The sequence below is a fragment of the Epithele typhae genome, assembly GCF_022376455.1.
Source record: "Epithele typhae strain CBS 203.58 chromosome Unknown BXZ73scaffold_45, whole genome shotgun sequence".
NCBI classification, from domain to species: domain Eukaryota; kingdom Fungi; phylum Basidiomycota; class Agaricomycetes; order Polyporales; family Epitheliaceae; genus Epithele; species Epithele typhae.
In genome coordinates this window covers 115,773-140,740 of record NW_025954236.1, presented here as the reverse complement: position 1 = coordinate 140,740, position 24,968 = coordinate 115,773, and the positions used below count along the sequence as shown (strand labels likewise).

The window sequence follows — 24,968 nt, the reverse complement described above, 5'->3', positions numbered from 1 at the left end:
GTGGCACGCCGGGAATATCAAAATTTCTGCTCGTCCGATATGTATGAGTAAACCTTACGAGAAATGTAATGTTTTTGGTAGCGTTCTGAGCCCTTCAGAATGATACAATTCGCGTGCATTGAAACTTTATGTGCCTCGACCTATTCCCGAGTCCTCAAAATGAAACATTTCTGCGGGTGCAGAATGATTTCTCACACATAGAGTTCTGGCGGCCCGGGAACTCAAAGTTTCCCGGTGTGCGAAATCATCTGCCAAATTTGACGTTTTTCTCATCATTTTGTCGGCCTCGCAACGATATATTTGGTGTGTCGTTCCGGCGGTCCTGAAATGTTATGTTTTGGATCTGAGCGCCCGCTCATCGCCCACTTGTCGCCCGCGCGTCGCCCGCTCGTCGCCCGCAGGCCGTCCACCTCCCTTATTTCCTTGTGCCCTGCTTATTGCGCGCAACGATGAGTGGGCGACGAGCGGGCGACGCGCGGGCGATGAGCGGGCGCTCAGATCCAAAACATAACATTTCAGGACCGCCGGAACGACACACCAAATATATCGTTGCGAGGCCGACAAAATGATGAGAAAAACGTCAAATTTGGCAGATGATTTCGCACACCGGGAAACTTTGAGTTCCCGGGCCGCCAGAACTCTATGTGTGAGAAATCATTCTGCACCCGCAGAAATGTTTCATTTTGAGGACTCGGGAATAGGTCGAGGCACATAAAGTTTCAATGCACGCGAATTGTATCATTCTGAAGGGCTCAGAACGCTACCAAAAACATTACATTTCTCGTAAGGTTTACTCATACATATCGGACGAGCAGAAATTTTGATATTCCTGGCGTGTGGGGATCCTGGGAGGAGAGGAGATAGCGGGTGGATAGGGACGTACCTCGACCTCAGCGATTATATCGCACGGAGAGACGCTGTCCTCGCGTTCTCGTCTCCCACGAACGTACCCCGCAGAGTGTCCCGAACCTTGCATGTCCACGAGGAAACCTTGATTGGCCATTTGAACCTTCCGCTCCTTGGGGGTGAGAGCATCCGGGAGCCATGAACCGTGAGGGCCTGGGGGTGGACTTTGGTCCGGCAGCATCGAGAGGTGATGGAGAAGAAGCGGGTTCGCGAACGATGGAGAACGGGTCGAGGTAATGGGGCGCGACTCGGCGTATTCAATGAGGTGCACCCACTTAGGGGAGTCAAGGAACGCACGGTGCGCACGGTCACCGAATCGGCTTGCAACGCGTGACATGTCGCGTCGCGTCACGAACTCGAGGCGGGCGGCCGGGCGGCCGGGAGTTTCCTACTTTCACTTGGGGGTGCCCCGTAGGATTGGACAAGAGTCTACGTCTCGTCTCTGCATGGCCAAGGCATATATCAAGCGATATTTACTCCGTGATGGTTAGTCTCGCGCACGAGATCGAGTCTAGACGCGATCGTCAGTCAGGGGCGGATGCGCGTTGGCCGTAGAATGATATATATACACGCCCACGGAAGAGGAGAGCCCTTTAAAACACATCTCTTTTCCATCATCCATGCTTGACCTCGCCGCAATGCTTCATCGTAGGAAAAAGTTCGCGTTCACCTCCAGGAGCGTCTACAACTCCGATGTCGTCGATCCCTCCAGTGGAATCCCCCTATTCAAGGTCGTGACTCCAGAGAATGCGTCTACGACCACGGTCACAAACATCCAGGGCCAATTCGTGGCGAAATGGGAGCGTAAACCTGGCTCGACGGACGATGACGTCATCACCTTCCACGGCGTCACCGTCGGCCTGTCCGAACGAATGCAGGGGTTCGGATTCTTCTTCATGTACGTGTTAAAAACATTACACAGCAGTTCTATGCCAGCTTAAACACCAGCCCCCGTCACATCAGACCCCCACTGCTCGCCCCGGCCGACCGGGAGACGTACAGCTGGGTGCAGCGCAACGCGGCAGCCGAGTTGAAGGTCAGCTCCCCCGATCATCGTACCCCACCAGTGCTAATAGCACATACTCACCCACGCTTCCCAGCTCGTCGACGGGACCAACACCGTAGCCAAAGCGTACCGAAGCAACACACCCCACGCCCACCCGACCACCGTCAAGTTCGACCGCTCGCTCGCTCCGGACCTCGACCGCCTCGTGGTTTCCTTCGTCGTCGCCGAGGGCAGGCGCGAAGAGCGGCGGGCCGCCGCTGCGGTAGAAGCCACCGCCCGCACGGCGGCTGCCAGTGCGTACGCGCCCCGGCCTCGGGCAGCGACCGCGCCCTCTCCCGCTCCCGCCACTGCCCCCGCCGCCCCCGCCGCTCCCGCTCCCGCGATACACGTCAACACGTTCGCCACGCCGCTCATGGGTCCGTCTCTAGTGCAGCCTGTCTTCCTTCGGCCTCCTCTAGTCGCAGTCATCCCCCCACGAGCTCGTTTTGCTCCGCGTCCTATGGTTCCCATCGTCGGGCCAAGAGGGGGGTTCCGTCGGCGGTGTTAGGGGGTGCGCGCGGTGGTGGCATGCGTGGACGAGTCGGCGGCATACACAGACAGCGGTGCGTTCTGCGCGTGCTAAGGATGGACTAAGTCAGTACTGTACCGCACGAGTGCATGTATGGCTGCACACTTACCGGGCCCGGTCAGGATTTTCCGCCCTAAGGAAGCGGGATAATGGATTGCTGTCCCACACGCTTACTTCGTCGTAGCCCGGAACTATGTGGCTGTTCGTTCCAGCTTCTTGTTACATGAATGTGTGCCATTATTAGGCCATAAGTTGATGCCGTACTCGTACATATGACGAGCGAATCAACCGCGCGCGATATCTCATGGCGTGTCTCGCCTTGAAATGGTTGCCTCCCTGCTCTGGTATAGAGTATAACAGTACATCTTCCCCTACCAACAAACCCTCGCGAATCAATCGGCGCAGGCGGCGACTCGACGAGCAGAAGCTCGGCTCGCTCATTTCCAGACTTTCTGTGCAGGCTGATCTGATTCTGGAGAGCCCACGATGAACGTCAGTCGTCAGTTAGGTACTCGCAAAAAGACGCGAAGAGAGACCACACACCGCACGCGCCGACCGCAAGGGTCAAGCTTCAAGCAGGAGGGTTGCGGCGACGTCGCACAGCCATCCTCGAGTGATGCGAAGCAATATGGCGGGTGAGATCATGTTCGCGCGAGTACGTCTTGACGCATCCTGGCTCGCCGCAACCGAAACGCCGCCGGGCTTGGTGCCGCACCACGAGGTGGAAACCCAGGTTGTGCGGGGTGGAAAAGTCTGATAGTGTGTCGGATGTCAATAAAAATTGCTGGGAGGGATCTGAGACTCACGGAACGAGCATGTCGGGCAAGTGAAGCAACGGGGCTCAGGCGGCATCACGGCGAGGGCGTCCGCCAGCGAGCCAAGGTCGAAGGCCATGGTTTGTGATGGACTATTGCGGAGGTGTATCCCGGTGAATGTAGTGTGAGTGCGAGAAGGAAAGTGAGAGACGGGAGTGCGGAGAACAGGAAGATATAAGACAAAGTAGGCGCGTGTGCAATCCTCGCAAAGTTGCCGCAGTAGCAGCCTAAATATAGGTCTGCCACAATGCTGCCGCAGCGGGGGGAAGGTCGTCTCTTCTTTGTCTTCCACCGCCTCCTGGCATCTGCAAGTGGCTAGAGTGCGGACATGGAAGCCCATTTCATATCTCAGTTGACACGAACGCTGCGGCGGTGCTTATCAGTACCCTGGTAGGTGAATGGCCTGTGAGAAACCCGTGGAACCAACTCAGGCGTAATGAATCATAGCAGTACATGGCCGCTGCAAACCCTTGTACACTAGGTCCCGCAGAATGGCGGGACTGCGGTAGGTTGAGACTGGACACTCACCATTCGATTGCCTGGGAGGTAAGCTCGCGATCAGCCTCGGGATGGATAGGCCAACCCAACCAGCTAGTTGCCGCTTGCACGGAATGCGCCGGTTTAGCGACATATTTCCTTCGGCCCGGTTCGCACACATTCGCCTTCCGTCACATTGAGAGCGGCGCAAACCGACATGCGACAACGCGCACTCCTCGTGGCCCCAGGAGAGCATCGCGTCGTCCGCCCCGCAGAGATCGGCACAGTGCTGTCGGGCCGGGATCAGCACGAGTCGAATGAGGCTCGGGAGATGCAGCTGAAAACGATGGCTTCCTCCTCGCTGAGCCTGTTGAGAACCCTGGCATACTCCCGTCCTGGATAACAAGCATTGACGTAGCAAAGCACACACTGTTGCCGTCCGCCATGCACGCGAGCGCACACTCCAGCTGCACTCCCGCGTCTGCGCCTACGCTTCTGTCTTCTACAAATCGTGCGTATAGACGGAACATGCGGCTCGCCATACCGACGACGACGAAGGTACTCACGAGGTCGATACGGTGTATCCACTCGGGGATCACAAGCTCCCCGTTCGCCATGTCCCGGAAGCAGAGCCCACATATCCGTTTCTGGAATACGAAGAGTGCATGTCAGATGAGGATTTTGTGGCTGAATTTGAGCCAAGGTGGATGGGACGGGGACGGGGACGGGGACGCACGATAGTGGATAAACGGAAAATCGCTTGCTTACCGAGGTCCGCCGAATCGATTGTGACTCGTGTCCGACTAGGGAGTTATCAGCACGGCCGCGAAACGAGGGCGCTTCGTGCGCTGCTCGCTGTCGATACGCTGTGAGGTTGGCTCAGGCGAGGAAGAGGAAGCTCGAGGAGGAAAAGCAACAGGCGACCGGGTCACCGGGCCCGCGCAGGCTTGCGAGGAAGTTTGGTGTTATTTGGCTGTGTTAGGATCTAAGGCTCTTGACAAACAACCGCCTTCGCCGCGGGTTCTCTACGCCAGAGTACGATACCGTTGTTCTGTCTCAGTCATCCCGGCTGGGATCCCTTCTTGCCTTCCAGATGAACACGCACCAAGATCATGCTTCTCGCGCCGGTCGGCTTCTAGGCCTCTCACTCACACACACACCTCTCTGCTTGATCGTCTCCATATCCTGTCACACCTCCACCCCTCTCCCACTGTTGCCGCACGTCAGGTTCCATGTCTGCCCTTCTGCGTCGCAACGTGTAACCAAACCCTCACATCCTACCCCAATTTCTCCTGCACCCCCGCTCGACCGCACGATGTCTAGCACGCAAGATGCGCACGGCTCGCCCGGTTTCCTTCGAGACCACATTTCCACCCTTCTCACCCAACTTTTCCCCGGCCCCAACGCCCCGGGCTCTTAGCCAAAGTCTGCTGAGGCCTTGTTGGCCCGCCCGGCCCCGAGCCCGAAACCATCTTCACGGAGAACGCGGAGGGTGCTATCTGTAAGCCTCCAGTGGACGGAAAGAGGCACTACTCGTGCGCAGCGGCGCTAGGACCCTTGCGCGAAGTTTGAGCCTGGGGCGGCGAGGCAAAATGGGCAGGATTTGGCGAGCGTCCTTAGTTTTCAATGCCCAGATGGTGTGTGAAAACGTCGTGGGGAGCGCTGATGGTGCGCCTGGGGTGACCGACGCTGAAGATTAGGTGGACGCAGAACAAATCGAGGGGGCCTGCCGAAGTGATTGCGTAGAACTGTGAGTGAACGCAACGTTGTCTTCGCACAATGGATGCCCATTTTAGTCGATCACAGGACGCAAAATGCGTGGATCAGTAGTCTCTACCTCGATAGCGACCCGCCGCTGTTTGTGGGGTAAATCAAAAGCTCGCGTGTACGATACGGACGCTTGTGCCGTTGATCAAGCAAAACTCGGCCTCTCGCGCTGCTCGTATGTCCAGGACCCAGGACGGGCCTCAGGCAGACACTGCACCTGGATAGACGTGTATCATACTTATGCGATGTTGAGGGGGCGGATAGGCTGTCACGCGGCGGCGAGGCGTCGTCGTGGCCACAATTCCAGCCCGCTGATGATATATTGCTTCAGGCAGTGGTCTGGAGGCGCCAAACGGCCGAGGTCCAGGCGATACGCAAGGCGCCTTCGAAGTCTGACATCACGTGCTGGGCCGGCCCTCGAACTCCGGTGAGCCGGTCGCCAGTCGCCGTCACAACTTGATCTGATATGTCGACACCTTGAGTCTTTTCTGCGCTAGCAAGCACCCCACACGGTGCACGGCGCACGCTTTATTTCCTCAGTTGGAACAGATGAAATCCGCGCCTCCTCAATCATAGGAGCCTGACTGGGCTCGAAGCTCTCCTCAACTTGCTCCTCAAGGTGCACGGGCGCAGAATCGCGGAAAGCTTCGCTCTACTTTTCAAACTCTTAAAGCTCCATGAGTTTAGCGAGGCATCGCGTCCCAGTGGAGGTATGTGAGATGGGGATCGGAGTCATAGGCTCGGCAGGTACGTTCAAGAACGCTTCTCATTGTCTTTCTCAACGACTGATTTCGCGGCATCTCTCTCTCTTTCCTGTAATCTACGCAACCACTAGTGCGATGTTATGAGTGTTCGACACTAGACGTTTGCGACCTCCTCTCGTTCCTTCGTCACGCTCTCGTGAGTATTAATTAATTCGCGTTAATTGCAGAACTCTAAACTTTCCGGCACAGAGTACAACGCCTGCCGTTCCTGGACGCCATCCGGCCATACTTGCGTCAGTTCTAAGCCGACTAAAGACTACTATGATCTCTCAACAAAGTGCATTCAAGATGTAGTGCTAGTCCTGGGAAACATCTCGTAGGTCCGTCGGCCTTCATCTCAACATGCTAACAAGCTCGAGTAACAGACCCCGCCGCTTTGTCCAAGCACCGACTTGACAGCCGGATCACGGCATGGGGACACGAGGCAAACGTCGTCGCCGCCGTCGCCGACCTTCAACGCTTCAGAACTTGTGAAGCTCACAAGGCCGACTACTGCCCCGCAACGCTATGTCTCTACCTCAGCATACTGTCTCACCTGGACTCACGCATGTGGTTCGGCCCTGCGACCTTCCGCTACTGTCAGGTGCGAGCGCGCCCTGTCTACTACAGCCTCAAACGTCGGCGCTCCAGCATCACGCCACTCCGACTGGCGACCAAGCTCGCTTGGGCGCCCTCCCGCTGTGGTTGGACATCGCTCAGGGTCGCTAGCCAGCTCACAGTGGCTCGACCTCCATCTGTGGCCTTCGGGATGGCTATATAATGGGCAGGGCGGGCTCCCTCGTCATCGTCATCCTCCGCGGTGAGCGACTCCCCCACATCTCCCCCTCGTCCTCTCTTCTACATCGCCATAGAACACCCACCATGTCGCACCAAGCGCACGACGACGCCAGCCTCGGCCGCCGGAAGAGAGTTTCCGGTTGGGCGAAGGCAATCTTGGAGGAATTCGTCTCCACCAAGAGCCTCCCAGGAGGACTGTATCCTACCCCGCACGAGAAAGACGTCCTCGCCGTCTGGACGCGTCTCACCGTCTCGCAAGTGGACAACTGGTGGGTGGCACCCGCGTCCGGACCCCACCCGCGTCGCTTCACTGACCAGCCTGAGGAAATAGGTTCAAGACCAAGCGCCGCGAGAGGGCCCGCGTTTCCGAAAGCCACGCAGGCGTGGGCGCGTGCGAGCGCCGCCCGTACACGAGGACGGAACAATGGCAAGAGGAGTGGCTCGAGATCTGCTACTTCATGGACCCGAGTCCCGAAGGGCCGGAGCGAGAGACGATCGCGCGCGAGACGGCGACGACGGGGCCGTATGTGAAGGCGTGGTGCGTCGCTCACGCTCTCACCGAGTCTGTGTGCTCGCTAACTTGACGTTGTACCGGCGTGCTGGCAGGTTCGAGCGCCGAAGGGACAAGACTAACAAGGGCGATGGGCGATTGCTCATTGGCATCTGCCAAGACTGATGGCCTCTCACCCCGGGCGATGACATATGTTCTGTGGCCAAATATTTCGCAGTAGGTTTACTGTGTACGTATATTGTATTTTTAGGGTGTACGGCTTGGGCTTTGCATACGCCCATCCTCGAAACTTGCTTTTGAGCCACTCGCACAGTAACCTCTCCCTTTGCCTCCACCGTGGCGCCCACGCATGTACACAACACGCACCGCCATTGCGTGGAGCGGCCCGTGCACGATTGAACTAGCAGATCGGCTCAGAAGACGTGAGTGCGCACACAACTAGCACACAATAGATAGGCGCTCGTACCTTCAAAGCTTCACCCCAGAGGCCGGTGCACACGCGTGTGCGCATACACCTAAAACCACCACGCACCTTCAAAGTCACTAACCTCGCCGAGAGGTGTGCACGTGTTCCGAGGTGCTTGCTCGTCGCGAACGACATGGAGCGACTCGTGTCGGCGTGCAGCGAGTGAAGAACGGTGCGAACGGTATTTAAGCCCTGCTAAGCACGCGTCTCGGCGCCCGAAATACTGAGAGCCAACAAAAGCAGTACCGATGCTGCGGGCGATACGGCCGGACAGGGAATGCTGAGAGGGAGGGCGATACCGCCGAGACTCCGGACATTTGCCGTGGCCCACGTGGCCACCGGGGTGCCGGCGGTGCCAGCGGTCCCGGAGAGCGGTCCTCAGCGGGAGCAAGGTTCTGCTGTCCCCCCTTTCGACGAGGTCAGTGCTGTCTTCTGTCAGCCAGACGTCTTGACTGAAGAGCTCGAGGTGCGCATGGACCTTAACAGCTGGGCATAACGCAGCTCAATTGCAAGCACCACGTCCGTACACCATAGCAACGATAGTACCAGCCGTCATCATGATTCATTCCTCGCGATGGGAGGTTCAAACGTTAGTACCGTCAGGGCTCTCGTTGAAACGTTCAGATTTGCTGCGGGTCTCCGGTATGGTGGTGCTTCAAACAAACGTTTGACGGTTCAAAACGGTGCTGACTATGATTCAGCGTTCCCACAGGAACCTATGAACGAGTACCGACCGCCGAACTTCTGCGGTCAACATACCACGTCCACGGGCAATAAGTAGCCAAAAAACAACTCAAACCTTCCATATGACGGCTTAGCTTTCCAAAGCTAATACCTACAATGGTTTGGAGGCGGCCGACGCGTAGTCGCTCAGGGGTCAGAACCTCCCCAGTCGCAGGTTCATGACTCGATCCATTTCCTGGATCAAGCCCGAGTACGGGACGACGGGCAGTTCTCGCCGGCAAGTTATAACATCTGGCAATGGCAGTGTCAGGAACGCGGTGGTGAGTAGCCGCTTTTCACCTGGAACTCTCTTCATCAAGCGCTACATACAATCGACGTATCATGCGCGCTACGTGCATCACGCATATAACATCCACTTTCTTGCAGGTAGCTCCACGCCCACCCTCGACCATGCATGCACGCTCTGTTCTCCTTCTGGCCATCGCTGCAGCAGTGCTGTCTCCGTCCACAGGCACTCTGATCTCTCCGCAAGTTGTGCACGAACGACGGGACAGTATTCCGCGCGGTTGGTCCTTGCAACGGCGCGCCGATCCCGACCTCATTCTCCCACACCTTTTCGCGCTCGCGCAGCCCAACGTCGACAACCTAGAGGCTTTCCTACTCGATGTCTCCGACCCCTCATCACCCAACTACGGCAAGCACTGGACCCAGGCCAAAGTCTCGCAAACATTCCGTCCCACTGCCGAGACCGTAGACACCGTTCACGCGTGGTTGACAGGTTCGGCTGGCATCGACTCGTCGCGTGTCCGCCTGACCAAAAACGACGCATACATTGAGGTCAACGTGACCATTGCTGAGGCGGAGGCGCTTCTCGGAACACAGTACTTCGTCTACCAACACGAACACGGCTCGATCCACGTGGCCTGCGGAGATCGATACCATCTCCCCGCGCACGTCTCGAAGCACGTCGATACGGTGTGGCCTACTTTTCACTTCGATGCAATGCCTCGCTCGCGGCGCAGAAACACGCGCCCCGAGACCCTCGCTGGCTCCACTCCCATCGCTCGGCCATTCAACCAGACACTGTCACCATTGGTAAGCTCTTCCGCCGTACGCATGAGGATTTCGGGACTGATACACATTGATGCGTACCGTCCGAACAGACAGAATCGGATGGTCTCAGCTCGTGCTGGATGACAACCACTCTTGACTGTCTTCGTGCGCTGTACAATTTCACATACGAACTGACAGTCCCGGAGAAGCACTCGATGGGAATCGGTCAGTTCGTACTTGATATTGTCCCTGGGCTGTCAATTAATGCAAATTACCAGTTGAGTTTGGGACGGAAACTCTAAGCTACACGGACCTGGACGCCTTCTTTCAGGCATATGCTCCATCGATGGTGGGCACTAGGCCCACATGGGTTGGCCTCGACGGAGGTACGTGTTATTACTTTCAACTTGTGACTTGTCCCTCTATGTTGACGGTTCAACGCCAGCTATCAACAACCAGTCGATCATGGAAAGCGATCTCCTCATTGAACCAAACCTAGACTTTCAGTATGCCATGGGTCTGCTCGGTGGGAACGTCAACATGCTCCAATACCAGGTCACAAATGATGGTGCGTCTCACGGTTTCGTACGTTTTGATCCTGCTCAGCCTCTCATAGGAGGCCCGTATTGGGCCTACTTGAACATTGACTACCTTATGGATGCGATCGACGGTGACTACTGCACTTTTGAGGGTGGAGATCCGCCTTTCCTGAGCACTGGACCAGGCAATCGTACGTGTTGGATCATCATACTTCTGAGGCTGCGCTCCTGAACGAACTTTTTTACTTTAGCAACGGTGCAATGCGGTGGAGCCCCGCGCGCCACGTCGTTTCTGTATCTTACCTTCAGGCTGAGTTCGCGTTTGGAGATTTCTACGCGACGCGTATGTGCACTGAGTTCGGGAAAGTGCGTCTTCTCTGTGCGCTTAATGGCACGATTCTTACTGATTATAATCGCATGCAGCTGGCGTTGATGGGCACGACCGTCATCTTCTCATCCGGAGACAATGGCGTTGCGTCACTCGGCGGCTCCTGCGGGGGTGACAACAACACGGACTTTTACCCTCAGATCGCCAACACGTGCCCTTACGTGCTCTCCGTCGGCGCGACACAGATCATCAAGAATCACCAAGTGACCGACCCTGAAGAGGCGACGAGCGCGGTCTTCAAGTCTGGCGGCGGCTTCTCCAACTACATCCCCCGCCCTTCCTTCCAGGACGCTGCCGTGCAGAACTTCATCGAAAACTACGCCGGCGACGTCCCCGATGGCGTCTACAACAAATCCGGACGCGCGTACCCCGACGTCTCTGCCAACGGGTACGTCGGCTTGTCTCTTCGAACCAGCCATGGAATAGTACCATATTCTGACCACTGCGCGCAGCGAGAACTACCGCGTTTACATCAACGGCGAGCCGAACGCCGTCTTCGGAACCTCCGCCTCCGCGCCCGTCTGGGGCGCGTTCCTCACCGCGGTCAACGACGCGCGCATCGCCGCCGGGAAGTCGCCCGTCGGCTGGGTGCACCCCGCCGTGAGTCTGACCTCGTTGCACATGATGCCCACGGAGCGCTGACGATGCCGTCTCTTGCCATGTAGCTGTACTCGGACGCCTTTGCGGGCGTCTGGCACGATGTCACTCTCGGGGACAACAAGGCGTGCGGGGTCGATAGGACGCTTGGGTTCACCGCGGCCCCGGGATGGGACCCGATTACGGGGCTTGGGACGCCGGATGTCGGGAAGTTGATTGAGGCGTGGCTTGCACTCCCTTGAGTATCACGCGGTAGCTGAGTCATAACAGAGCCAGGCGATTCCCTGACCCGCAATACTCGCTCATTTCCACTCTCACAACGCCGAACGAGCATCATACCTTGCTCACGTCGAGGTTTTAACCGTCGAGATCCCCCCACCGAGGAGTCGTCCGACGCAGATCTTATCGCCGCCACGCGCCTTCCCCGCCTTTGCTGTCGCCCTCACGGAGCTCGAAGTTTTTTTCGACTACAACCACAACTATCAGCGGCCCCGCTCCTTCCCGCGGTCAAGATGCTCGAACCCTTGCTTGCACTCCCGCTGCTCGCAGAACTCGTCTTCGAGACGCCTGCCTCGCCGCCGCGTGGCTGCGCATCCGCCACCTCAACGTCACCGACGACTACCGCGGCCGCACACCTCCCGAGGACCCCCGAACGCCCGTTCATACCCGCCGCGGCGCGGCTTGCGACGGAGTGCACGCGACCTGATATCGTCGTTGTCAGCCTCGCGGACGTCGGGCAGCGCCCCAGGACGCGCCCTTGCAGATTCTGCCGGAGTAGAGCATCACGTAGTGCATGGAGATCATGAGGATCTGCGAGTTGCGCGTGCTCTGATGTTTTCAGGCATCGAGGGCGGAGGCGTGTTGTAGCTGAGCGAACGGAAGCAGGTGCGGGTCGAGTGAGAGATGTGAAGGATGAGCCACGTGAAGGGCAGGTGGTGGACAAGTTTATGGTGCTGCTTGCCAGTCGGCTTCAAGCAGAGATGATCGCCTTCAAGAGGTTGGAGCCTGTAGCTTGAAGAGATGTCGGCACGCTCAAAAAGTGTAGGAAAGGTCACGGGAATGCGTGGGAGGATCTTTACAATGGTGTGATCGCTTATCATTGTCAATCAAAACTGCGCCTCTCTGCTCTACACCATGTCTAGTCCCATGAACCATCCCTTGCTGGTGTACACATCCTAGTACAGATATTCAGCAACATAACAGTGGCGAAAACACGCGACGATGGCAGCGACGAAGGATGCGAAACCACCGAATGGCCTCATTCTGGGGCGCTCCTGCCGACAATTGGACAGATCTTGAAGGAGCGACCACCTTGGCAAGGGCGGCTCGAGTTTGCAAAGCATTCCATGATCCTGCGCTGGATGCATTATGGGCCACCCCCCGTGGTGGACTTTACACACTCCTCGGTTTGCTCTCAGCATTTCGAAGTACAACAACAGGGCGGGTGGTACATAGTAGACGTGGCTCCAGGGTGACAAAGTACGACTTCGTTACCTATGTAAGACCTAGTGAATTTTTGCGTATGAAAGACTAAGTAACCTGCACAGGAACTAAGCGAGGACGTTGATGTCGTGGAATGGCGTCGTCTCATGTCGTACGCAGATCGCGTGCGCGAAATTGGTTTTTACGTTGCCTGCGGGCCCGGAGCGCGCCTTCCCTTCAAAATAAATACGGGCTCCTTTGGTGCTCTACATAGGCTCACGAAGGGCCGCCCGCTCCTTCCGAGACTCAAGGTTTTACAATGCCAACTCGGTGGGAAAAGGGACTCCAACGATAACGTCGACTTGCTCCTCCAACTCCTCGCATCCCCAGTCCTCTGCACCCTCATACTCAGACATCCCCATCATGGCGTTTCCTGGGGCGAGCCAGTTTTCATCGACAAAAAAGGGGCCCCCTCTGACATCACCACGATTGTGGCGCGGTCGCGGTCGCTCCAGCACTTCGTTGCCGATCTTGACATCGATTCTGAGGCGCTGTTCCCACTTGCCGAGCTTTCGTCTCTACGCACCATCCGTATCACCCACAGACTCATGGGAACCGCCCTTCTCGATCGCTTCGCGACCCTCCCGCATCTGGAACTCCTACAGGTTAACCTTGGCGCGTACCCCGGCCACGACGAAGTGGCGCAAGGTGTTGAAGGCGCACCCAACGGAACCATTTTCCCGTCTCTGCGCGAGCTCACTATACGGAATAGCACAAGCCGGGCGGCAGGCCGAGTGCTCGCTGCCATCGCCTCCGCGGGTTCCTCCTCCACCATCGCGTCCATCTCGATCCGCCTCGGCCGTTCCGAATCATCCGACGATGAGATTATCGGCTCCATGCACCACTTCGCTCCCCGGCCTTCGTCTACTCCCTCAAGACGCTCCACGTACATCACCAGTGGGGGCCTGACAGCGGCGACCGCCGATTCTGGCTCCTGTCGGTGACAGAGATGCTCAAACCGCTGCTCTCTCTCGCCAACTTCGAAGACCTCGTCCTCACCTTCTCAGGCCGATGTTTCTCGCTCTCCGACGCCGACGTCGCACGGTTCGCGCCCGCGTGGCCGGCCATCCGCCGCCTGCGCGTCACGCACGATGGGAACATCCACCCCAGCCCGGACCCCAGCTCGCCGTCGATCCCGCCGTCGCGCACCTCGCGACACAGTGCGCGCGCCTCGAGGTCCTCGTGCTCGACGTCGCGGACGTCACCGAGGCGCACGTGTGCGCGCTAGAAGAAATAGCGGCGGCGGCGGAGCCGCAGACGGCGCTCGTGCCTCGTCGTCGCGTGGAGCTATGGGCGGCGCGCGGGCATGAGGTTCTTCGAGCCCGATCGGCTCGCGCGCGCGCTGCTGCGGATATTTCCGAACGTGGAAGGCCATGGTGTGCTCTTGGACGAAGAACGGAAAGCGGTGGAGGGCCGCGAACCGTGGAGAATCAGACTCGGGGATGCTCAGAATGGGGTGGGGGCGTTCATGGTGCTTCTTGACAAATTTCAAGGGCAAAAGAAGGGAATATGTCGCGAAGGTCTTTCGGTATAGTACCGTAGCTAAGCTTGGACTGTGCAGGATGACACTCTTATTGCTCACTTGTGTACATCCACATAATCTTGAACATGGTTATGGGACGGCGTAGAGTACAGCGATGTCCCGCTCTTGAATGGTGGTCCGCGCGCGCGCTAGAAGTAGCAATATTGTGTAGCCGACGGTGACAATGCTACCAAATACAGGCTGAGAAGGTGGGGCTTTCTGGTGAAATCCCTGTCCGATCTACTGCGATCTCGCGGCGGTGGTGGCATCAACACCATTCAATTATGGACAATGAATAGTCTGTCCTGTCTAGCCTCTTTTTTCAGCACAACCGCCGTTGGGCTCACACGTACTAAGTAGGCGCGTATTAAGTAGCAGGTTCTGAGATTAGCGACATTTCTCATCCCACTTGGATACGACCGACTACATCACCGCAACAGAAACTCTGAGGCTCCCCACATCCCGGAAGCATATGTCCCCTCCCGCAGTCGCGAATCTGGCCACTGAACCGTCCCGGACAGACAGTTCCACACAGCCGGGATTCTGTCCTCGCGTCTGAGAACCTGACTCAGCCTCCAGATCCACAACTCCGACCTCAAGTTTCCTATTGCTACAACGCAGCCGTCGCCCAACAGAGCTGTGCTCGGAGGGTAGCTGCCGCCGTCGAGGGAGGCAATCGTCGCGCCGGTGAGCGTGTCTGGCAGGACGAGGCATGCCCTTCGTGTCGACGACTAACACGCGCGTCCTGTCGGAGGAGAAGGACGCGTGAGATGGATCGAAGGTCCGCATGAAGCCGTGCAGGTCGGATGGTCTTCACTCTGTCCGGAGAGCCTACCGCGGCGGTGAGCAGAATGCCGTTGTCGCATATCACAACGACGTGAGGGTTAAAGCTCTGGACTTGAGTGCTCGTGGAGGGCGGTCGCGTAGAACTCCGTGGGTCGTGGTACCGGAGGAGGTGGGGCTCACAGGAACCGGTGGCGAGTGTCCACACATTTGAGCACGCCGGTGGACAAGACAGCATCAGAAGTATCCATGCCATTGCGTGACAAGCTCCACTCCGAGAAGACGGGTATACAGCACGATACAGTTCCAGAAACCGAGAGCTGCAGTCAGTTGAGCTCGCGAAGCCCTAGCAAGAGAGACGACTGAGCAGATCGTACTCGTTCATCATGAGAAAGTCGTCAAGAATCATGTTGCGAAACCCGCACAGCTCGCGTCCCTAGTCGATCTTTTTGTGCGAGAACTGCAAGGAAAGCGAAGAAACCACTTCAGCGCTATGCTATCGTTTCAATGCACAGAGACGCAGACGCACCAGAGTAACGACGGTACCGTCGTCCAATTTTTCCTTGCGGGGGATGAGCTCGTAACCAAGATATCCAGGCAGCACGCGCCACGCCGCCCAGTAGACCACGCCGGCGCCATGACCCCAATCCCGACAAGACAATACCTACGTCGTGTATGCGCGTCAGCGTGCATTCCGTGCATGGCGATCGCATAGATGTGACCATAGAAGACACGCACAGGTAGTACGGGAGCGGAGGTGTATCGCCGACACCATTCGCAGGCCTGAGGAAGGGCGCAACGAGCACTGCAGAAGATATTCCATGAGCATGAACAAGAGATACGATTGGGGTGAACATACGGAAGACGGACGCCGCCAAGAAGAATACCGCGAGCGGCCACCAGACTGCACGTGCGCGTCAGTATAGATCACAGGTTAAAGCCGGACCAACACACCCTTGAAGGGCCGCGGGAGGTTCGGCTTGTGCCACCGGAGGTAAAAGAGGCCAGCGACGATGAAGAAGTTGATGATCTGCTGCGGGTACCCTTCAACGTCCACGATGAAGGGATATGCGACTGCAGGCGGAGGCCCGAGGATGACGATCACCTGCGTGCCGAACGTCAATCATGAGCCCAGGTAAACCAAGGCGAGGAAAGAGGAGACGCACGGAGGGGATCAGGTGAATGATCAGGCCGGGCAAGGGGATTTCCCTGTGGGCCAGTTTGAAGCCCAGAATCGACTGCCGAAGGGAGAGGGATGCCTTCTTTGGCGAGCTCTGGAATGGGTAATTAGACGTATTCCGACCGGAAGGCAGGTGGTGGAACGACGAACCCTGATTCACACGAGAAGCGGCAAATGTCTAGGCCACAGATGATTGGCACTCGTGCACGAAATCAAATAAAAGGTGAGACGCACGATGGTTACAACATTCTGTAGGAGGTTTGGTGAGGAAGCATTCACCATTTGACATGATATCACCACTTACTCTGTGATTCATATCAACCGGAGATAGATTGCGTGCGGGTCAGTTTGATATGTTCATCGTACTGATCAAGAATACCCACCCAAGAGCACTGGCTTTATGTCAGAACGTGAGCGAGGAGGAGCCTATGAGAGCACTCACCTCAGCGCAACGAATACCGTCAGCGCCTTCTGCGCGGTCGCACCGAAAACCTTCTTGAAGAACAGACTCGCAACCGTCACGCCAGAGTGTGCAATCTCTTCCTTCGTCGCCGCACTGCAAGAGGAATCAACAAAACCGGGCTCGGACCCGGGATAAGAAAGCGACGCACGCGAAGTAGGCAACGTTAGCGAGCAGGTAAAGCACAGCGCAGATCCCCAGTCCGAGCGGACCCGCAATCTTGAGCGTGCGCACGGGGTTCTTGACGTTGTTGAGCACGTAATTGACGTTCGACCAGCCCGCGTACGAATTCAGTACTTTGAAGGTGGCTGTCGCATACTGGTGATAAACACAGCACGGCTCAGCGGCTGTCGCGAGGCAGAGCAGATAAGGTACAACACACGTCGTTGCTGCTGTGCGAGCTGCCGGCGAACGCGTTGTGGAAGTGCGTGTGGGAATCCTTGATGCTGGTGGCTCCCGAGAGCACGACCCAACCTGAAGCAGAACTATCAGCCTGACACCTCAAAGGAGCCACTAAATTCTGACCCGTGATAACAATGAACACGAGAATCACGATTTTGAACACACTCAGGCCCTATCAAGGTGGGACGGGGATGAGATATGCGGATAACACAACGAAATGCAGTCTCACATTCATGACATAAACACCAAGACGCGGGGTCAGACCGTGAAGAAGCGTCACGAAGAAAATCACTGCCCAATACAACAAAACTAGCATTAGGGCAAGAAAGTCAAACAGCGGTCCCGTATGACGCACCTGCGAGAGCGATGCCACGCGTCACCCAGCGATCGGCGGTGTGTCCTGCAGTCACGAGAATGCTATGCTATTTCAGAAACAAGCTCCCTTATGCGTTTGGGGATTGCAACGTACTTCTGTGCAAAGATCTGAGGGCAGCCGCAAAGGCAATCAGTTGTGCTGTCACATTAGAAGAATCGCGCATACGTACGATACATCCGGAGGCAGTGAAGCCGAGCAAAATCGCGTTTGCGGCGAAAATGACGGTAACAAGGTACTTCGGCTTTTTATAGGAGGCCTCCAAGTAGACCTTCTCTCCTCCCGAGCGCGGGAACATGGTCCCGAACTCAAGCCAGATGAACAGGCCGCAGAAGGAGAGGATGAAGCCGAGCACCCATAGCATGAGCGACGCGCCGATGGAGCCGACGGAGTTGAGGATCGTGGAGGTGGTGGAGAAGATGCCAGTACCGATGATGCGACCGACACTTGACGCGAGCAGTGAGGAATGGGAGTGGGTGTATGCGCATGAAAAGAGACGGAGAGAACTCACATGAGCAGTGTGCAACTGAACACGCCTAAATGACGCCCCATGCCCCCGGCAGCGTCTTCCCCAAGTCTCAGCGATGGCCGGACGAGATAGCAAGACGAGCAGACGCACCTTCCTCGAACGTCAGCCCACCCGGGTTCACCTCCGGATCGACTGCTGTCGTGAGCTCCTTGGAGGCCGCGTCATCGTCGTCGCTGTCCACTACTCCCTTCTCGTTCTTGACATCGAGCTGCGGATCCTCTGCGGCCACGCTCTCTGCTGCGGCCCGCTCTCCGGGCTGCGGTGTGCGTCGCAAGCTTGAGGCAGGAACTTGGTGAACGACGCCATTGTGGATCTTCGCCGTCACCTTGCGCGTCGGTTGGCGTAGAGGACAAGGGGCGAGAGGGCGAGGGAGAGAGGACGCGTCCCGAAAGCGCGTCGGCGAGGGCGAGGAGCATTGGCGATATGGGTCGTGTATTAATAGCCTCCTCCAGCGAAGGCGCCATCCTGGAGTTCGGGAGAGCAAGGATGAGATAAATCGCTGGAAAGCCCGCGATAAGTGCGCGGCGGTTGGAAGAGGCGGAGCACTTACGTTATGTATCGGGGAGCAAAGAAGGCATGGCGAGTGCGGCGACTGCGCCGTGCAGATCAGGAGGATACTCTTGCCGACATCGCTCGAATAGACCAACAGACCCAGGCGGAGACGAAGCTGAGGGTAGCACACGACACCATGACCTCGGCCGATCTCCTTTGATCTCCCCTCCACGGTCACGTGGCAGTCCCCGCGTTCGAACCCCCACGTCGGCTCTTTCCCTTTGGACAATATCTTTGTCCAAATTACATGGTGCATGCTCTCTGCTGAGTGCGTATACCCTGAGTGCGTATACCTCCGTTCGGCGTTATTCCTGCATAGGATTGTGTCCCTCCATCCGTCATCCTGGACGACTACGACAGGTTTGTCAACTACAGTTTCAGCCACTGCCCACATACTCAGTCGCTCTGTATGTGCATCGCGCACTACTTTAGCCTGCCATCCGCGCCATCCAGCGTATGTGGGGCGTGAACGCTGTTTGACAGGCCTGGAAGAACCAGCACGATTGGCTTATCAAGCTCGTCTGCAGTCCCGAGCGACATGAGCACACGAGAGCACGGACGGCGTGGCAAGAGAAACCGGTGCATGTTGCGGGGAAGTCCAAGACTGAAACAAATACATGTTGCTCAAGGCAGCGCCATCCACGCCGCCAACAGCTTCTCAAAGTCGGGCGTGCCCAACCCACTGACGGGGTCCCAGCCTGGCGCGGTGACGAACCCGAGGTTCTTGTTCGGCCCGCATGCGAAGTTGTCGCCCGACGTGATGTCGTGGAACACGCCTGCGAACGCGGACGAGTAGAGCTGCAGCACGGATGAGGCTTCGGCGTCAAGTGCAAGAAGGGACCGGGAAGATACGCACCGCGGGGTTCGCCCAGCCCACGACCGACTTGCCGGCGGCGAGCCGCGCATCGTTGACGCGGAGATGAGGGACGCCCATACGGGCGTCGAGGCGGAGGTACCGAAGACGTTCCAGAATTCCTGGTCGATGATCACCTGGTAGTTCAGCCTGGGGATATACGCATTAGCATCGTGGCGTGTGAGAAGCAGAGGGATAAAGTACCCGTTGGCCGACACGTCGGGGTACGCGCGCCCGGAGCGGTTGAACGCCGTCGCGCTCAGATTGCCCGTGAAGTTGTTGATGTAGCTCTGGACAGCGGTGTTCTGGAACGACGGGCGGCCGATGAAGTTCGAGAAGCCGCCGCCGGACTTGAATGCGTTCACCGCGACCTCCGGGTTCGAGCTCGTCGGCTGCACCGGGGTTTGCTGTCGTCAGCGCGATCAGGGGAACATCATGCGCAGGAGAAGACGTACGTCAGCTCCGGCCTTGACCTGCGTCGCGCCGACCGAGGTGACATATGGGCAGGTGTTGCCGATGTGCGGCACGAAGTCGGGTCCACCGATTTCGAAGTTGCCGTTGTCTTCGGTGCAGAAGTTGCTGAACGTCGCTACGCCGTTGTCGCCCGAGCTCATGAGGAACGTGATCCCAGTCAACGAAAGCTGGAACGTGCGTTAGAGGCGAATGCAAGCAGAAACCAACGAACGAGCTCACCTTGCCATACTCCGTGCATTGCCTCTGCGCGAAGAACGAGCCAAAGGAGGCCTCGGCTTGGTCGTATGAGATGGAGATGACGTCAGCCCGTGGCTTCGTACCGCAGTCCTCTAGACAACCGATCAGAACACAAGGTAGGACGAATCACATGCAGGTATACCCACGGTTGTTATCGAACTCTGCGAGTTGTGGCGGGTTCCCCCCCTCGAAGGTGCAGTAGTCGGCATCGAGCGCGTTAAGGAGGAGGTCAAACTGCAAGTAAGGGAAGCTGGGACCACCTAGGGGCCTATGTCAGAGGCACAACACATAATCGAAGTGAGCCAAGAAAGCCACCTTCGTTCGTGACCTGGTACTGAAGCACTTGCGCCTCCTCGCCCAGAAGACCCATGGCGTACTGGAAGTCGAGGTTCGGCTCGAGGAGAAGGTTCACATCTGTGATGGACTGGTTCGAGATTGCTGCACCAGAATCAGCTGCTAAACTTGACACACGCATCCGCTTCCGTACCTCCATCGATACCCACGAAGGTAGGAGTCTTGTTCGCAAGATCGGGGGCGAAGTTCTCGAAGAACACACGGAGGTCCGCGAGGTTGAGTGTCTCCATACCGAACTCGACTGCCATCGTGAGGTCAGCTCCGTCCCATGGTGGCCGCGTAAAACGCGAGACTCACCGATGCCGATCGAGTGCTCATTAGGTACTACGAGGTCGTAGTTAAAGTTGTACAACGCGCGCAGACAGTCGAGCGTCGTCGCGCTATCACAGTTCGTGGGAGTGGCCGAAGAAACCTAATGGGACGTTCACACGTGAGAATATGCGCACCACGCGGGACCATACGTAAACACGCACCAGACGCTGTGGGGGCTTGAAATCCGAGAGCGACCCTTTCGCCGGCGCCCGCCCCGCCGTATTGTCCGCCCCGCGCTTCGAGAGTGGGACGACATCGAAGTGAATGGTGGGCCACACGGTGTCGACGTGCTTCGCGACGTGCTCCGGGAGGTGGTAGCGGTCCCCGCACGCGACGTGCCGCGTGCCGTCCGTGTGCTCGTAGACGTAGTACTCCGCGCCGAGCAGCGCCTCCGCCTCGGCGACAGACACGGTCGTGTCGAGGTACCCGCCATCCTTGCTGAGCCGGACGCGCGACGCGTCCACACCGTCTGCGCCCGTGAGCCACGCGCGCACGCTGTCGACCGACTCGTCTGTGGGGCGGAACGTCGCGGCGACCTTCGCGGGGACCAGTGCTTGCCGTAGTTCGGCGAGTTGGGGTCCGCGACGTCAAGGAGGTACGCCTCGAGGTGTTCGATGTTTGGCTGAGTGAGCGCGAAGGAGAGCGGGACGACCATGTCGGGGTCTGCACGGCGGTGGAGGGACCATCCGTGCGGGGTCGCGGCGCGGCGTTCGTGGACGACGCGCGGCGAGATCATCGTCGCCCCGACGAACTGTGCTGCGAGCGCGAGCACAGTGACCCCGAGCAGGTTGCGGAACGACGTCGAGAGCATGGCGAGAGATGGCTGAGTGGAGGGTGAGGGGCAGAGGAGAGACCAGGGCCCGATGGTGACCAGGGAGGAAACAACACGCCTTATAACCGGCGGCGGCAACTGTCGGGCAACGCGCCTGAGGACTGTTCGCAGCATTACCACGACAGCGGTGGACAGTGGATTGCTATTCGGGGTACAACTGGCGCCTTTGCGAGTGAATAGAAACTCGGACTCGCAAGGCAAAACACCGCCCGCTCTCCCCGCGAAGCACCGGTTTCAGCGGAACGACCGAGGCGTGCAATCTGATCCGAGCCCACAAAGGAGCGTCTCGGCCATAGCAGTGAATGCAACAAGACGCATGAACGCTATTTCAAAAAGATGGCCCTGACGCTATACAGCCGTGGACGCCAAAGTAAGAGGTAATAGCTCCATTCGTAAGCATACGGAGAGAAAGAAAGAGCCCGAAGACCACGCGTACGCACGTCTGGGAATGGTATAAATGGGTGTAGAGAGGTACTCACTGATTGGAAGCGGAGATAAGTCTCAATTGGTGTTCGAGCAAATCCTCCTCAGCAGGCTGACACCCCAGCACGGTGTTACAGCTACGTGTTTCTGGAGGTTCCAAGAGGTATAAATTGCATCGTGGGTAGTAGATGTACCCATGGAGTCCGAGGTTGCAGAGGTGCGGAGGCAGACATCGTTGGCAAAAGTCAAGATTGCCATATGCGCTAGCGCCGGGAGGCTCCACTAACGCGCGCTTCCGAGTCCCGAGCCTCTCGGAGTCGAAGTTCGAATCCCGCTGGAGGCACGCCGAATCGCCGATGTTCACCTTTACTCAGAACCATACACAGGTGATGTATCGGCCCCCGTCGCTCTGTACCGCACTCCGCCCACGTCTAAAATTTACTAGTGGTCATGGAGTCATTATCATTCGGATGTAACAATAGTCTCTTTAGAATCTGTGCGCCCTTCCAGTCACTGAGTGGGAACTTAGGTAGGTACGCCCTTCCCGGTAGTATTGGCAAAGCGCATATGCTTCAGTACGTAGCAGAGGTATACTCGTAGAGTCTCCAGTAATGAAACAACACTAACATAGAGAATGGGTATATTTGAGCAAATACGGGAAGTCCAGCGGGGTATCATCAAACAACACTGGTATATGGGTATATCGAGCTGTGTCTGCCAGAGACGGTCAATCGCAACGTCCATCCAGTCCGTCAATTCACCGCAAGGTCTCCATGACCACCACAAACACCTCATCAGGCGCCATCCCAAGCGGAACCTCCCGCGGCGTCGCCGGCCTCAATCCAACAAATGCTCGCACATCCCCGAGCAGATCAACCTTGCGCACCCCGAATCCGCGATCGCGCTCCCTCTCGCGCCTATCCCGGATGGCTCCGTGCCGCATCTCGAACGCCTTGTCCGCCTGCCTCCGCACGTGCGGTGGGAGGGCGCCGTACTCGCGCGTCGGGAGCGACGTGCGCAGTTCGCGGTGTAGCTGGTCGAGGACGTCGCCTACGGTGAGGAAGTCGAGTGGGTACGAGGTCCAAGTCGGTCGCGGGGGGGGAGAGTGGACGGAGAGAGGAAGCCCGGGAAGACAGGACCATTCGCCGGAGCGCGAACGGGGACGGGACCCCCGTGGGCCGTGGCGCGCAGCGGGCGAGGCGAGGTCGGCGGTCGTGAGTGTGGAGCGCGAGCGAGAGTTGGGGATGCCGCCGAGGGTGATCGTCGAAGGCCGCTCGTTAACGTCCCAGGTGAGCGTGGGTGGATGTAAAGCGAGGCGGGCGCGACGAGGAGTGGGTCCAGAACGAGCTCGGGAGCAGAGCGAAGAGCGGAGTAAGTCTTGGGTGGTGATATATGGACAGGTACAACGGGCGGCGAGGGGTAATGCTGATGCGATGTCCAGGGAGGATATTCGGCGCGCATGGTGATGAACGGCAAGGGCTGGTGAGGGAGCTGAGGAGGGGTCCAGGGTCCCGGCGACGAGCCGAAAGATGCCGTCGAGGACGAGGGTGATGGCGTTCGAGGAATGGCAGAAGCGTCCACGAAGCGGACGGACTTGCGCTGAGACTGAGGCATATGGATCGCTGAGGTGATCGAGGAGGTGTCGGGTGTCGAGGGACGTGTGCAGCGAGACGGGCCAAAAGACCAGATATATATGCGAGAGAACGCGAGGTGGAGACGGTACCTAGCAAGGTGAGCTGGTGTGAGTGTGCGCGGGCAAGGAGAGTGTCTCGAGTGCCTTGCCAAACCCGGATTATATGCAGAGCAGAGCTTGCTGGTCTGTTGACTCGCCCCCAGAGATTGATGCGTGCGCCTGGTCAGGCCCGCGCCGCCTTTCTGCATCCTCCGTGCACCACTGCGCCGCCTCCCGGCCCAATTGGGACTGGTGGGCCAATTGACGCCGGGCGGCACCGGCCTGCGTGGGCTCGACGACATTACATGTGGCACGAAAGGCATTCTGTCGTCGGAACACGAGGTCCGCCGAGAGCATCTACCCACGGTCTGACGGCGCTACTCTGTCCATAACCAGAAGGGCGGGGGCGGGGCACTGCCTGGGCCGCATCATGACCCGCGCCGGGGCACTGCCCCACAGCGGTGCAGAAAGTAAGCGTCTTCTGCACAATCACCTGCGAACACCGTTTAGATCGGTTTGGAGCTAGAAAAAGGCGATGAATGTACGGTACCGACGGAGCATGAGCCAAATGTAGTGCATTGCAGCGGATGTAGTCGCTGAGGCCATTTCCAATGGCTGCGCGGCGGATTCGGAGCCTTGCCTTTCCGAGACTCTTCAAAGGTGACCTCTGCATAGAAGGGGGAATGAAGATGTAAGTTGTTGGGCGAAGCCTGAGGCCTCGCATATGGCTAAATACACGGTTGTGGTTGAAAGGTGCTGGTCGATGCTGCCCTCAGTGGCGTCCGGGGTCGCTGGAGGTGCAACTTGGCGGTGAGCCGGAAGTCACCACACGCTTCCCAACGGGGTCTGTACATGTTGAATAGGCTAGGGGTTCTTTTAATCCTTGCCGCGAATTAGTAAGAAACACATTATATGGTCGGCTCACAACGAGATCTTGTTGCCAGGAGTTTTATGTACTGATAACTTGACCCATGGGCAAGTACGTTGATACAACAACAAAGGCGGACCTCGTTCTGAAGTAGCTTATAGCGAAGAGACTCGTGCGTGAGATTGCCGTGCATCGTGTTTGCGGTTAGCCTGTGGAAGTTTAGAACAATCGGGAACCGACGACAACGTAGTATGGTGTGGGGAAGCAGTGGGTGAAGCTGCAGTATAGTGCGAGTACATGTTAAGTGGATGGACGACGTGGGCCCAAAAAAGGACAGCTGAT

General features: G+C 57.7%; 7 protein-coding genes across 7 annotated transcripts; 4 read left to right on the top strand and 3 right to left on the bottom strand.

Moving 5' to 3' along the window:
- Positions 1-1,526: 1,526 nt before the first annotated feature.
- Positions 1,527-2,459, top strand: BXZ73DRAFT_79495 (uncharacterized protein; the record flags this gene model as incomplete). Its single annotated transcript, XM_048023100.1, has 4 exons — positions 1,527-1,804; positions 1,870-1,942; positions 2,007-2,328; positions 2,371-2,459. The coding sequence occupies 4 exons, from the start codon at positions 1,527-1,529 to the stop codon at positions 2,457-2,459; spliced, it is 762 nt and encodes a 253-aa protein (XP_047875301.1).
- Positions 2,460-7,164: 4,705 nt separating this feature from the next.
- On the top strand, positions 7,165-7,756 carry BXZ73DRAFT_103867 (uncharacterized protein; the record flags this gene model as incomplete). The annotated part of the gene is made up of 3 exons (XM_048015717.1): positions 7,165-7,349; positions 7,412-7,618; positions 7,687-7,756. The coding sequence occupies 3 exons, from the start codon at positions 7,165-7,167 to the stop codon at positions 7,754-7,756; spliced, it is 462 nt and encodes a 153-aa protein (XP_047875300.1).
- A 1,435-nt stretch (positions 7,757-9,191) lies between these two features.
- On the top strand, positions 9,192-11,560 carry BXZ73DRAFT_50996 (peptidase S8/S53 domain-containing protein; the record flags this gene model as incomplete). Its single annotated transcript, XM_048020536.1, has 9 exons — positions 9,192-9,836; positions 9,905-10,019; positions 10,073-10,184; positions 10,268-10,362; positions 10,414-10,528; positions 10,585-10,699; positions 10,757-11,113; positions 11,178-11,321; positions 11,387-11,560. The coding sequence occupies 9 exons, from the start codon at positions 9,192-9,194 to the stop codon at positions 11,558-11,560; spliced, it is 1,872 nt and encodes a 623-aa protein (XP_047875299.1).
- A 1,347-nt stretch (positions 11,561-12,907) lies between these two features.
- On the top strand, positions 12,908-14,693 carry BXZ73DRAFT_103865 (uncharacterized protein; the record flags this gene model as incomplete). The annotated part of the gene is made up of 3 exons (XM_048015716.1): positions 12,908-13,697; positions 13,748-13,960; positions 14,683-14,693. 3 exons carry the CDS (start codon positions 12,908-12,910, stop codon positions 14,691-14,693), a joined length of 1,014 nt encoding a protein of 337 aa, XP_047875298.1.
- Positions 14,694-15,541: 848 nt separating this feature from the next.
- Positions 15,542-18,513, bottom strand: BXZ73DRAFT_91445 (high affinity methionine permease; the record flags this gene model as incomplete). The annotated part of the gene is made up of 17 exons (XM_048025974.1): positions 15,542-15,565; positions 15,635-15,769; positions 15,828-15,910; positions 15,965-16,009; positions 16,060-16,210; positions 16,345-16,379; positions 16,436-16,463; positions 16,665-16,677; positions 16,728-16,841; positions 16,897-17,063; positions 17,128-17,238; positions 17,335-17,438; positions 17,503-17,569; positions 17,693-17,966; positions 18,032-18,086; positions 18,140-18,298; positions 18,375-18,513. 17 exons carry the CDS (start codon positions 18,511-18,513, stop codon positions 15,542-15,544), a joined length of 1,704 nt encoding a protein of 567 aa, XP_047875297.1.
- Positions 18,514-19,225: 712 nt separating this feature from the next.
- BXZ73DRAFT_91444 (subtilisin-like protein) lies at positions 19,226-21,567 on the bottom strand (the record flags this gene model as incomplete). Its single annotated transcript, XM_048025973.1, has 10 exons — positions 19,226-19,604; positions 19,659-19,846; positions 19,910-20,095; positions 20,148-20,257; positions 20,312-20,425; positions 20,481-20,579; positions 20,653-20,760; positions 20,817-20,931; positions 20,993-21,326; positions 21,380-21,567. The coding sequence occupies 10 exons, from the start codon at positions 21,565-21,567 to the stop codon at positions 19,226-19,228; spliced, it is 1,821 nt and encodes a 606-aa protein (XP_047875296.1).
- A 1,276-nt stretch (positions 21,568-22,843) lies between these two features.
- BXZ73DRAFT_103863 (uncharacterized protein) lies at positions 22,844-23,700 on the bottom strand (the record flags this gene model as incomplete). Its single annotated transcript, XM_048015715.1, has 2 exons — positions 22,844-23,359; positions 23,413-23,700. The coding sequence occupies 2 exons, from the start codon at positions 23,698-23,700 to the stop codon at positions 22,844-22,846; spliced, it is 804 nt and encodes a 267-aa protein (XP_047875295.1).
- Positions 23,701-24,968: the final 1,268 nt, after the last annotated feature.